We start from the raw sequence: 14,269 nt of genomic DNA, 5'->3' as shown, positions 1-14,269 counted from the left end.
TTGGAGAAGAAGAACTGAGAAAAGAACACCATCACCTAAAATTCTCCAGGAAGGAGCTGACACCGGAGGCTTTCAGCCAGACTGCAAACACCCACTTTTATTTCAAAACTGTACAAGTATAGAAAGAAACATTAAAAAATAAAAACCTACAAATAAAAGGGCAGCAAGTATTTTACATATTTCCATAGCATTTAAGTCAGCAGCTTTGGCCCGTGTGATTTATAAAAATTGTTTCTTAGCTTAGCATCAAGTCTTGCAGGCCCACAGCTGAAGACCTCAAAATGGATTATCTTAAGGCAAAAACATATATTGAAAAATACACACACATATAAAATACAGGCCCATTTAACACAGATCCAATTGATTGGGCTGCTCTGTCATCAGAGCATTTTCCTTTAGGGGCAGTTTTTCTGGGGAGCTAGATCATTGAAAATGATTGGGGGAGGGGCTAGGATGACAGGAACATTCTGCAACATAAGCCAATGCTACTGTGTACCTGACCAGTAGATTCAGCTTTTGCTCTGGTGAGGAAAATGGTCCAGCCTTCTCACCTTACCCACTGGGTTTATCAAATAGGTTTGTGAAGAGTCAGTTCTCAGTCCCTGACTGCAGTTGACTTCCTTTGGCCAGGATGAGCTATGTGATTTATGGAACAAGTTTTAACTGAGCCACAGTCAGATCAGCAAACTGGACGGAAAGGTCCACTGAGAATCCAAGTCTATGTGGCTATCTGAGGTCTAAGAGGGATGTTCTTGGCCTCTCGGGTTGCTGCTGCTCCCAGACTCAGCACCTCCCACACAAGGATCTCATTGTAAGCTGCTGTGAAGAGTAATTTGCCAGATGGTGTGAATCTGCAGAGGTGGACAGCATCGTTGTGCCCCACAAAGTCTTGCTCAGTCTTCGACATACAGTCAATCAGCCTCAGCAATCGCTCTGTGGATACATAAGGGTAAACAGCAGAGTCTTATGTCTCTTCCCTTAGGATCTGTGCCACTTTATGGTAACCTCAGAAAGCAACAAAGGAAAGATACTCAAATCATACTAAACAATTTGGTGGTTTAAAAGTTGTTTTTCTAATATGACTCCGAACCTCAGGAGTAATCTAGCCAATCTAAGCTGAGAAAATCATGTTGGTCCTAATTATCAGAATCGGGAATCTCTGATAAGAGGGAATTTTCCCTGAAATTCATCCATCCCACCCCCTCAGCCCTAACCCTTGATTCTGATGCAGAGGCCTACAGAAGTAAGCATTTCATCATGGGCAGGGGTTTCAGCAGGACATGCTCAGGCAGCTAGGTGGCACAGTGGCTAGGGCACCAGAGTGGGGTTAGAAGGACCTGAATTCCAATCCAGTCTCAGATGCTTCCTATGTGACTCTGTGAAAGTCACTTAACCCTCTTTGACTACTTTCATTACCTGTAAAATGAGCTAAAGAAGGAAATGGGAAAATTATTCCATTATCTCTGCCAAGAAAATGGGGTCACAGAGCTAGACATGACTAAAACAATTCAATCACAACAATAAAACAAACATGCTCATATCTCCCCTATCTTGAACCTCCCTCTCCAATCCTCTTATCTTTGTTAAATATGGTCCTAGATTTTTTCTACTTTTTGTAGCTAAACTCCTCCAAAGGATATCTACAATCTGTTCCTCTATTTTCTCCCCTCACTCCTCAATCTGGCTTATAACCTTATCATTCCACTGAAACCAGCCTCCCCAAAGTTGCAGATGACCTCTTAGCTGATAAATCCAAGCCTCCCTTAATTCTCACTCTCCTCAACCTCTTGGCAGCCTATTGATGATTCTCCCTTTGATACTCTAAGGAGAAGGCTCTCTCCTGGTTCCCTTCCTACCTATCTGATCACTCCTTCTCTGCTGTATTCTCCTCACTATCTCACTATTGTTGACTCTCAGGACCCTCTTCTCTTTTTTCTCAATACTACTTCACTTATATCAGCTCCCATGGATTTCACCTTTATGCCAATGATTTCTAAATTTACCTTTTCTGACTCAATTTCAGTGCTGACTTCCACCTTCACAGCTCAAACTGCTTTTCAGACATCTCAAACTGGTTGCCTAGTACACATTTTAAACTCAATATGTCCAGAATAAAACTCATTGTCTTTCCCCCTAAATCCTACTCCTTATTACTATAGAGAGTAAGACTACCTTCCCAGTCCCTTAGACTCTCAATCTAGGAGTCTTCCTGGACCCACCTTTCTCTCACCTATCATATCTAAATGATTGCCAAAGTCAATTTTACCATTGCAACATCACTGGAATAAGCTCTCCTCTCTCCTCCGATACTGTCACTCTCTGGGGCAGGCCCTCATTACATTATTTCAGATTATTGCAATAGACTGCCGGTAGGTTGGTCGACCTCAGTGCTCTCCTCATTCCAATTCATCCTATATTCTGCCACTAAAGTGATTTTCCTAAAGTGCAGATTTGATCATGTTACCCTACTACTCAATAAAACTAAAGTTTCTCTCTATCACTTCCAGGATCAAATAAAAAATGTTCTGCATAACATTCAAAGCCCTTCATAACCTAGCCTCTTCCTGCCTTTCCAGTTTTTTATCCCCTACCTCCCAATATATACTTCTTAATCCATTAACACAGGCCTCTTGGCTGTTGCATAAACAAGATACATTTCTCAGCTGAAGGCATTCTTGCTGGCTGTCCCCTATGCCTAGAACATTCAATCTCCTTGGCTCCAAAAACTGAACTTTCTGGCTTCCTTTAAGTTCCAACTAAAATCTCACCTCCATCAGGAAACCTTCCTCAACCTCAGTGCCTTTCCATTGTTAATTATTTCCTTTTTACACTCTATATGGCTTGCTTTGCATATAATTATTTGTCTGGCTTCCCCTTGGTTTGAATGAGGGCAGGAAATGTCTTTTGCCTTTTTCTGTATTCCTAAAGCCTAGCACACAGTAGGTACAGAATAAGTGTTTACTGAGTTGAATTGATTGTTACATGAAAAGCCCTAACCTGTTTACAGATTTAGATTTCCTTTAGGTAGATAATAAAAGTCAGAATTCTAATACCTACCTCAACTCCTGAAAAAAGCCTGGATTGTTGAGCAAATTAAACTCTCAACAAATATGTCTTCTCCAACAGAAAGAAAAACTATAACATTACTCAAACCAGTTTCTGCCAGTGGGGATGAAAGAACAGGAGTGAAGGAGAGGAGAGTAGAGAAATCCAATGCCATGTAAGGCATGGTACTGAAGGGAGTACAGCTTCTTAGGGAAATATAGTTGTGATCCTGAGGTCCTTAGAGTGCTATTGTTCTAACAATCTGTCTTTTAATGATTCTGAAGTCTTCTGACTTTAGGAAAGTCCTACAAACATTGCTGACTGTCAGATAATCTGCTGGTCAGTGACAGTTTCCAAGACTACAGTGAATAGACCACCCCTAAAATCTACCTCTTTGCTATAAAATTAGCAAATTAGTAACATGAAGTTCTGGTCTCTCTTAATTTTGTCCTATAAATTTATCATCTTTCTCCTGGTTCTTTGCTAAATCCTTTTGGAACTTAGCCCGCTTCAATTGGTGTTACAATTACAATAAACTTTGCCCCTTGACATGGAGATGGGTTTAAGCCTACAAATTCTTTTGAGAGACCTGGTGACACTGGTCTGCAACCCCAATCTCTTGGGGGTTTCCTGCTGAACCTCAACAGTACTTTCCAGGAGTTTTCAGATTTCAAGTATAGGCCCAGGGCAGAGCTCTGGTGCCCTCTCCCTATTTTATGGCTGAGGAGAAACTTACCACAGTATCCAATAGCTATGAGGGATGATCCTGGGGAAAGGCAGAGGGAGGTCGCAAAGTAAGACAAGGGGATCTTCTCTACAACCTGAAGATAGAAAAAAAGAGTGTCACACTGTGTTGAGCCAACAGATAGCAATATAGTTGTGTACTGGTGGCCACCAAGAGGGAGGCCCAGACTGCTGAGGAATGCTTTTTCATTCGGTCCTAATGGCTTCAGAATCAGTGCTGTGCTTGGGCATATTCTAGGATCTTAAAGTCTGAAGTAAGAAATGGCATCTCTTTTTAACCTCCTGGCCCTGCTCAGTGATGCTGACTTAAACCTACCTATCCCCAGGCCACATGGTGCCCTGTCACAAAAACTCAGCAAGGCTGTGACCTCTTTTATACTGTGGCCTAAACAGGTCTGTGGTGCAAAGATCACCCTTTTAAACAGGCATTCCATATCTTGGCCTGCCCAGTCTTTTTTTGGAAGATGCACTAGTACCTGTTTCTGACGGAGGCTGTAGAAGAGGACCTCCTCCTTCAACCCAAAGCCAACATAGATCAGCATGCTGCTGTTCCAAGGGCAGAAAGCAGCTAGAGAAGGAGGTAAGTTAGTAGCGATCTGTAGGGAAAAATCAAAAGTGAGAAAGATCAGGGGAGAGATCAGTGATGTTACCCCGCCCCCCCAAAAAAACAACCAAGCTGAACACTCTTACCTTTGGGTTGTTGGGGGCTGGAAAGGTTAGCCAATCAACAAGCTCACATTTGTCTCTGAGCCAATCAGAAGCCCAGACACTAACTCTTCGATCTGCACTGGCAGCCAACCATAGTTCACCTTCCAAACCAAAGTCATAGTACTAGAGAATGAAGGAAAGAGAGATCTAGTCATAGGCTCTTATGAGTTAAAAACTGACACAATGAGACTTCTACAAAATAAGCCTCCAGCTCTCTATTAGTTATAGTTCTTTTATTTATTTAAAATTTTTATTTTTAGTTCTAAATTCTCTCCCTTCATTCTGCCCCATCAAGAAGACAAAAATACATAACATCCATTATTTATATGACGTCACCCAAAACACATTTCCACATTGGCCATGCTATCAGTTATAGTTCACCAAACTAGTCTGAGACTCTTTTTCAGGAAGGTCTTAAGTAAGGCTGGGCATCAGTGGCTAACACCCAACCTTAACTGCACATTATTACCTGACCTTACCTCTCTGCTTTTGCTCTGGATCACAGTGATAGGAGAGCCTTTGTGGTCATCCAGCACTCTTATGGTAATTCCTGTCCTTGGGCTGCTCACAGCCACAATCCCATCTTTGTCTCCAGAAATGATGATCTGACCTGTGGATCCAAAATAATGGGAAAACACTGTAGTTCTCACAGCGTGGAGCCCCTAGACAGAAACTAAAGCAGAAAACTAGACTGCCAAAAGGTAGACCTAAGAAGACAAAGTCTTCTAGTCAGGAATGGAAACAACTGTTTACCTATAAGAGTGGATAGTTGAACTGAAGCATCCTGGTTGGTGAAGACAATGGGCAATGGAGACTTTAAAGCTAGATGATCACTTGTTATGTTCTAGTGTCCATTCCTTTCATGTATTCATTTCATGTATCATGTAGATTATACTAGCTGGTCACTGAATTTCATTGAAAATATTCTCTTAAAAGGGGACAGGTGGAATCTCACAACTTAAATTTTTTCAAAGGAGTTAACTCAGGAAGGAAGAGAATGAAATTCTCGAGACATAGAAAAATAACTTTGTATTCCAGATTTTTCTCCTTCACTCCCTTATCTACCTCTTCCCTCCCCAAGACAGCAAGCAATCTGATATGGATTAAACTTGTGCACATGATGTGCAAAAAAAAAAAAAAAAAAAATCAAACCAAAAAGAGGAAAAAAATCACAAGGAAGGAAAAACAAAAGGTAAAAATACTATGCTTGATCCGCATTCAGTCCCTATAGTTCTCTTTCTGGATGTGGATGACATTTTCTATTCAAAGTCTATTAGGATTGTCTTGACTGATGGAACAAATAGTATGCACAGTTTTATAACTCTTTGCACAAGTGTGGGATTTGAGAGATGAAATGTTACATGCAACATAAGAGCTTGGCCAATATTTTGTTTACCTTACTGCAGTCCCCCCAACACTCCCTTTTAAATTATTTATTAAAAAGGATGGCTCTCTGGGAAGAGAAGAGGGGAGAGATATACATTGAAAAAATTAGGATAAAAACAAAAGATAGTATTTTTTTAAAAGAAATTCTAGCTATTGCTAAGAAATAAAGGAAAGGGGGAAAAAAACAAAACTTGTATGATATTAATACTGAAAGCAGAGCCAGGATGATGTTATTTCTAAGTGAAAACAGAAAACAAAAAGATGGCAAATAGAATTTGCTCACTTAGACTAATTTCTTAATGCTTTTTTGAATGAATATATGTAAGCGACCATTAAATTTTTTCCTTTTTCAGTTGAATTTCTTATAACCATTTTACCTTACTACGGAGAAAGAAAATGTAATGCTTATTTTACTGACTCTTTCTAAAGGCAGGAAAACTTTTGCTTTAGTTGTAAAAAATGGAATACATTATAAACTATTTGGTTTGATTTCTCTTTAAATGACCACACTGCTTCTGAAAATCTAATTGTCTTCAGTTGTCTAAATAAAATGCTTTTACAAAAAAAAGAGGAAAAAACAAGTCTGCAGTCAGGAGATAGATTGAAAAATGAGCAAACTGAAAAATGGGCAAACAAAAAAGGATCCCATCATAATGACGATTATAGTGGCAAAATTGCTCAAGACACAGAAGACAAGAATGATTCCAAGATATCTACCAACAATGCTTCAAAGAAAAATACAGAGTGGACAAAAACTCAACTAAAATTCTGGAAGATGGAGCAAAGGATTAATAGAAAAGAGTCAAAAATGTTTTTTATAAATAGAATGAGAATGTTTGAGGAAGACATTGAAAAAGTAATGAGAACAATGGAAGAAAGAATTCAAAAAGGAACTAACCATTTAGTGGCAAGAGGTACAAAATCTTGTCCAAACAACAAACTCCCTAAAAATTAGAATGGGCCAAATAGAAGTCAAGGTCTCCATGAAACAAGAAATTTAAACCAAGTCAAAAGGCTGAAAAAAGTAAAAGAAAATGTAGCTATCTCATAACAAAACAACTGATCTGGGAAATAGGGAAGAAAAAAAAATTTAAGAATCATTGGATTATCTGACTACCATGATAATAAAATAGCCTAGATATGATATTTTAAGAAATTTTAAAAGAAAATTGTCTAGATCTCTTAGAACTAGAGGGTAAAGTGGAAATAGAAAGAATCCACCAGTCATTTCCCAAAAGATACTCCCAAATGAAAACTCAACATCAGAACCAAAATTCAAAGCTTCCAAAAAAAAAAAAAAAAATTCCTGCAAACAGTCAGAAAGAATTCAAGTAGTACCAAGGTACAATATTCAGGATTACACACTATTTAGCAAGCACCATCATAAAGGGGCAGAGAACTTGAAATACAACATTCCAGAAGATAAAGGATATAGACTTACAGCCAAGAATAACAGCCAACAAAACAGTATAATTTTACAGGAGAAAAATGGATTTTTAAAGAAATATAGTGCTTTTAAGAATCATTGATGAAAGCATCAGAGTTACATAAAATTCTGAAGTGCAAATAACAGGAGTCAAGAGAAATATAAAAAAATAAACCAACTATAATAGATATACAAGTATAAACTGCTTTCATTCTAATATGAAGAGATGAACCCAATTTTCATCAAGGGTCAAAAAAGGAGTTTAAATGACGGAAGGCTTGGGAATGTTTCAATTATATCTTGATGATCTTATGAAAAAATGGAAAGAGAAGAGGAATACACAGGGGAGGAAAGGAAGGTTAGGGAAAGTTACATAGTCAGGGTTCACAAGTAGAAATCTATAAAAGCAAGAAGGGGGAGTATGAGGAAGCAACTGACACTTAAACCTCATGTCATCTGAACTGTTCAAAAGAGGAAATACATACTTACATACTTCACTCAATAAGAAAATAAGAAAGAAAGAGAAGGGATGAAAGAGAATTATAGGGAGAGCAGATTTCAGGATTACTTCTTAGCAAATAAAGCAAATATTCATATATCTTTTTAAGGTGACAAAAATGGGAATCTGAGGGAATGCTCATAAATTGGGGAATGGATGAATAAATGATGATATAATAAATGTGATGGAACTCTATGGTAATGAACTATGTTTTATCAGTATAACAGTCAACTAGAATTCCAAAGGACTAATAATGAAACATGCTACCCACCTCCTAACAGAAGTGAAAGGTTCAGAATTCAGAATGAAACAAAATCTCTTTTGGATATGACCAATGTGGAAATTTTTTTTTTAATTACCAATCGCCTGTTTTGATATGTTTGTCATGGGTTTTGTTTTTCTTGAGTTCTCATTTAGAGATGAAGAGAGTTTGAGAAGCTATATCTTGGCTGATTAAAACAAATAAAATGTTTTTTAGAAAGGTTTGATGCTTATGTGCTGAGGGGTCACTCCTACTTTGTAGCAGAAGCCTATATAAAAAAGGGCTTGGAAAGAGGGAAGAGAGCATAGGAAGGAGAAGCTGGGTAAAATGTTGCCTGTATCACAGCAAAGAAGGGAATAAGAAACTCTAATTGTTTTTTGTTGAGGTAATTGGGCTTAAGTGACTTGCCCAGGAACCCACAGGCTAGGAAGTGTTAAGTGTCTGAGATAAGATTTGAACTCAGGTCCTCCTGACTTCAGGGCTGGTGCTCTATCCACTGCACTACCTAGCTGCCCCTTCTAACTGTTTCTTGGGAAGAAGGAGGAATTATAAGGATTTTCTGCTCCTATGATTAAACTAAGTCATGTGAAATAATAAGGTTCCTTAGATGTATTTTAAAACTTAAAAAAAATTTTTAAATTGAAAATTCTGATTGATGACATTTTGAAGTTGTGAAGGAGGGATAAGTAAAAAGAGGATAACATTAAACATTAAACATAGGTTTAAAGATTAAATATTCATTTCATTTTATAGATGGAGAAACTAAGGCTCAAAGAAAGAAATCAAAGATCACTCAAGATTAGGCAACTAGAAAACAAACAAGTTAAAAATTCTCTGCACAAAGGGAAAATAACTAAAGATGGTCCTGAAAAAGTATTTTTCATATATGAGAGAGAGAGGGGGAAGGGGGGGAAGTGGAGAGGGATGAGAGAGAGCGTGAGCGCGCATGAATGCAAGTTCACATTGTTTTAGTTGTTTTAGTAGTGTTCAACTCTATGTAATCTCACTTGATATTTTCTTGGCAAAGACGCTGAAATGGTTTGCCATCTCCTTTTCTAGAAAAAAACTAAAGCAAACAGGACTTAATAACTTCCTCAGGGTCACACAACTACTAAGTGTCCAAGGCTGCATTTAAACTCAGATCTTCCTGACTCCATGCCTAAGACTTTATGCACTATGCCATCATCTAGTTGCCATAATTCACAATTACCTAGTGCTTTACAACTCACAACATGCTCTTATCACAACCACTAAGTGGAGCAGAAGGGGCAGAAAAAGGAAGCTGAGGAAGGCTATGTGATTCATGTGAGACTATCCAACTAATAGGTGATTACAGAGATGGAGCCAACATCTCCTGACCATGATTCCAGAGCTGCTTGGACTCTGCCATATTTACACACACACTTGAAGTGGTGAGTTCGACATCACCAGCCCCAGAGCTCTTCCCCACTCCTACGGCAACCATTGGAAACCACAGGGAAAATTCAGCTCTAGCAGTGTGAGGGATCTCCTAAACTTTCTGCCATCTAGAAAGGGCTGAAATCCCAAGGAAGCCAGTACCTGATTCCCAGAGAAAATGCTGGGTTAACCCTCACCGTCCACAGAGAAGGAGATGGCTGTCAGTGCTACAGGGTGAGGGTGTATCTTCAATTCCATCTCTGTCCGGGAAATGCTGAATACACGGATTGTGCCATCACTGTAGCCTGCCACCACTTGCTGGTGGTCACTTCTGCTGCTGTGGGCTGATGGACTCCAGGCCAGACACAAGCAACTCTAAGAGAAAGAGACATGCTTGGACAAGCTACCTCCAACTATCACTTCCCTCACTGTGCAAACTCTGCTTCTATTAATGCAGTCTAAACTGCAATACAGAATAAGTTCCTCTATCACATCACACTGTTTTAACCCATATCTACAAAACAGAAGGGTAATTTGCTAAACAATAAGACTCTCTGGTCTCTTCTACATCAACTTCTTTCTAGCCACATAATCTTCTATTTATCCCTGCTAAATTTCATCCTGTTAGATCCACTCCTTCCCCCTATTTCAGTCCCCGTAAGAAAAACCAGCTCCCTAGGCTCCTTAAGAGTAAAAAGACATAAGGTCTCAGCTCCCCCTTCACAATTCGGGAAGCACAACCCAACCTAGTGCTAGAATGCACTCCCAATTTAGACAAGTACCCTATGACAGTCCCCAGCCCCAAGGGAAATGTGATTATATATCCCTTAGCTGTGTTCCATGAGTACCTGATTTAGCACCTGGAACTGTACCACCAGCTCCATGCTGGCCAAGGACCAGACTCGCACACTGCCGTCATCACCACAAGTAGCACAGTGGGACTCAGTAGGGCTAAAGGTCACTTCATTCACCTGCAACAACAGGGAGAGGAGATGCTGATGTGGCCTGTGTTCTCCTTTCTCTCCAAAGAGAGATTTACCAAAGAGAAAATTCAGCCATTGCAAAAGACTGGATTATTATCATTTTAACAGGCAACTTGTTATATCCTGGCCTGTCTGCCACCACCCTTAACAACTGTGAAGCCGGTCAATCATCTGCACAGATGACACTGTATTAGTAATCAATGTGATGATAATACCATCTTAATCATCAAGGCAGGGACGCAGATAAAATAAAAGATATTCTTTAAAATATCTGAGATGCCTCAAAAAAATTAAGGTAGATAAGTGAATGCCTAATCTGGCAACCCTCCCTGCAATTCCAAAATGATATAAAGCCCCAATCTTCCAAGATTCTCCTATATTTGGATACAATGTGATCAGAGACAGCAGGTAAGTATAAAAATAAGTCTGTTTGTAAATAGGCAATAGGAGAAGACGACTCATGCATTCTTGACTGACATATCACTATACATTTTTCTCAGCTGACACGACACACTGAGCCGAGACAGAACTCTCACTCTCAGAGTACCTGCAAAGTCGATACCTTCTGACTCTTTACCTTGTTTTTGTGGCCACTGATGAGGCGGATATTGGTTCTCTCAGCCCAGTTGATATACCACAGAGTGCCTGCAGTTGTGCCCACAATGCCCATATCCATACTATCATCAAAGCTGGCACTGATCACAGCACCATCCAAAGTCATTTCTTGCTCCATAAAAACAGAGCTTGACCTGAGGAACAATAAAAAGTCTGGAAATTTGAAATGAATAGGAAAAAAAAAAGAAATTGAGGAAATAGTGGAGAAAATAGAAGCAAGTAGTCTGAAAGGACTAAAGGGTATTATTATATTGCTTACAACTAATAAAGAGGTCTGATTAGTGTTTCTCTCAAAAAGTTTTACAATGAAGCTCAAATTTTCTAGTTGTGCATTCAAGGGTCTGTTTCTCTCCACTCACACCCCCACAAGCACACACACCATGCATGGGTCCTAGTTGAACTGACTTCCTTGCTATTGTTCTATGCCTCAGCCAAACTAGACTAATTATCAGTCTCTCCCCCAACAGACACATCTTTCACGTCTTCCCATTTGTGCCTTTGATTTCTTCTATGCCAAGAATGTCTTCCCTTCCTCTCTTTGCTTATCAACATGGGTGTTCCTTGTTTGTCAGGAGCCAAAGGACACCCAACCATGCAGAGAGATTGAGATTAGTTAACACTCCAGACCTTATGGGTCTGTAGCCAAGTCAGCATGCTCCACACAAGGGATATTTAGTCAGTTTTTTAGTTGAGAGGGTGGCCTAGAAGTGGAATGATGATAGAGTTTCAATTGTAGGGAGCCTGGAAAGAAGAAGAGAATTGTCCAGTGTTTGGAGAGGTAAATAGGAGTACAGGGATGGTTAGGGAAGCATGGCAGGAGGAAGACACTGAAGGGTTGATTCAGATCAGTAACTAAAGAGCAGGGGCTCTTAATATTTTTTCTGTCTTAGCATCCTTTGACAATCTAGTGAAGCCTTCTCAGAATCATGTGCACAAAATGAAATACTGAGCATAACAAAAGAAACCAATTATACTGAAATATAATTACCAAAATGTTATTAAAACAAGTTCACAGTCCCTGGATTAGGAACCCCTGCTACAGAGACAAAATGAATAATTCCAGTCAATGTATGAAAGAGAATTATAGTTAGGTGGTATGGATTAGGACAAGTCACAGCCAATAAGCCTCAGTTGCACTAAGCCACACCTGGACAGAGAACATGTGTAGGTGGAAGGTCAGAAGCTGGGCCTTTAAAAGGCTAATACCAAAGGTGTCCCAAAGGTTCCTACTCCATGCAACCTCAAGGTGTAGTGATGAGAAACTGTAAAGTCAGTTGGTGGTTCAATGGATCATGTTATCAGGCCTGCAGTCAGGAAGACCCGAGTTCAAATCCAACTTCTGACACTTTCTAGCTCTTTGACCTTGGACAAATCATTTAACCTTTCTGCCAGAGCTTCCTCAAATATAAAATGCAGACAATAAGGACACCTATTTCACAGTGTTGTCATTAGGATCAAATGTAAAAATATTTGTAAAGTGCTCAATCCAACTCCTGGCACATAGTAAGAGTTACATAAATATTAGCTGTCATTATTATCTCATGTGATATTTCTTAATCATGCTATTGTAAAATCTTCTTAGGTCTATTTTGGGAAGAAATTGGCCATGGCAAGAAAGAGGTAAATTACACGAGTACTGGATTCCTATGATGATGGGAAGAGATTTTCAAGGTTCACTTCTCCTCCAAGAAGTATTTGCTGATAACTACCTAGCTAGGAGCAATCTTTCTTTTAGCTGATCTTTGAGCACTTTAAATTCATTCCTTTTATGCACATATAATATTCTAATTTAGTTTACTTTTATCTGACTTGATATCTAATCAGTCTATTAAAGTGTAAGCTTCTCTAGGGAAGAAACCATGTTTTATCTTTGTATTTCCCAGGATCTAGCATAGCACATTTAACAAAGCAGATGCTCACACAAAATGTCTGTGAATGAACAAATTACCCATTTATTACAGGCTTTATACAATAAAATGGGATTTGTTTTTAAATGAGCCAGTTGTTAGAAGCACATCACCAAAAACAAATGATCCAGGTAGTTAAGTTCCTTAACCAGTCCCAAAGAATTCTAATACCAAAATATGGAACATACTGCAGAGAAGAAGATTAAATAAGTCCCTTTAGTCAGTTAACCAAGCTTTCCTTAGTAACTAACTGCCTTGGGAGATGACCTCTGGGTCTACCCTAGCTACTGCCACTTTCTGTACATGGATTTTTAAGAGTACTAGGAAATAGAATTTGGAGAAATTGGTGTAAACCAGTTGTCTTTTGAAATACAGCTGAAATCTAAAAATGTGAGTCTCATTCTATGAACTTCTAGTGAGAATACTGTCCTAAAGCCTCTTATTCCCAAACTTTTGGATTATTTGTGCATATGTTGTTCCTAGTCTTTCTGCCTATGGAATATAAGCTTCTAGAGGTTTCATTCTTATCTTTATATCAAATAGACACTTTAATAGATGCTTGGAGATTAATCTGCTTTTCAAAAACTAGAAATAAAAATGCTTAGCACACCCCAAAACACTATCATTTTCTTTAAATTCAGTCTCCAAGACAAAGACAAAGAAATAGTAATTCCCTTTCCTGTCCACCTCCTCCCCAAAAATGACTACTAATTTCTCTATTGCTACAGCACATTGAACTGCCTGGTCCCCACTCCCATGTATATCTTTCTACTTTCCCAGGTTCCTTTGGTAGGCTCAGATGTAGAGGATCCATTCATTCCACTAAAGGCAAGGGATTTCAGAGGATATGAAAGGAGCTTAGTTCTAACCCCAGCACTTGGTATTTGAAGGAGGGTTTATACTATACTTCTATGCTATTTTAAAAAAGAAAAACTGGAAAATAGTATAGCAAAAACTAGGTATTGATCAATACCTAACACCCTATACCAAGAAAGGTCAAAATGGATTTGTGCTTTAGTCATAAAGATGATACTATAAGCAAATTAGGAGAAGGGAAGTTTACCTCTCAGATCTGTAGAGAAGGAGGAATTTATGATCAAAGCACTAGAGAATATCATGAAATGCAAAATGGATAATTTTGATTATATTAAATTTAAAAGTTTTTGCACAAACAAAACAAATGTAGTCAAGATTAGAAGGGAAACAAAGAGCTAGAAAAAAAATTTTTATAGCCAGTGTTTCTGATAAAGGTCTCATTTTCGAAATATACAGAGAAATGATTCAATTTAATATTAA

At 38.7% G+C, this 14,269-nt stretch overlaps 1 protein-coding gene across 3 annotated transcripts in view; it reads right to left on the bottom strand.

Moving 5' to 3' along the window:
• Positions 1–77: 77 nt before the first annotated feature.
• The window catches only part of WDR90 (WD repeat domain 90), a 55,866-nt gene continuing 41,674 nt past the window's right edge, over positions 78–14,269 (bottom strand). For 2 of the 3 annotated variants that reach the window (XM_012543235.3, XM_012543236.3), the window contains 8 exons: positions 11,029–11,200; positions 10,317–10,439; positions 9,666–9,843; positions 4,977–5,107; positions 4,480–4,620; positions 4,266–4,385; positions 3,782–3,866; positions 78–933 (listed from right to left, as the gene is read on the bottom strand). In XM_012543235.3, the coding sequence (XP_012398689.1) occupies positions 719–933; positions 3,782–3,866; positions 4,266–4,385; positions 4,480–4,620; positions 4,977–5,107; positions 9,666–9,843; positions 10,317–10,439; positions 11,029–11,200 (1,165 nt within the window). In that variant the 3' untranslated portion in view covers positions 78–718. Of the gene's footprint in view, positions 934–3,781; positions 3,867–4,265; positions 4,386–4,479; positions 4,621–4,976; positions 5,108–9,630; positions 9,844–10,316; positions 10,440–11,028; positions 11,201–14,269 lie in introns of those variants that run through there. The other variant, XM_012543237.2, reaches the window with a different exon arrangement.

Source organism: Sarcophilus harrisii, chromosome 1 (assembly GCF_902635505.1).
Source record: "Sarcophilus harrisii chromosome 1, mSarHar1.11, whole genome shotgun sequence".
Taxonomy (NCBI): Eukaryota; Metazoa; Chordata; class Mammalia; order Dasyuromorphia; family Dasyuridae; genus Sarcophilus; species Sarcophilus harrisii.
This window is presented reverse-complemented; position numbering and strand designations above follow the sequence as displayed.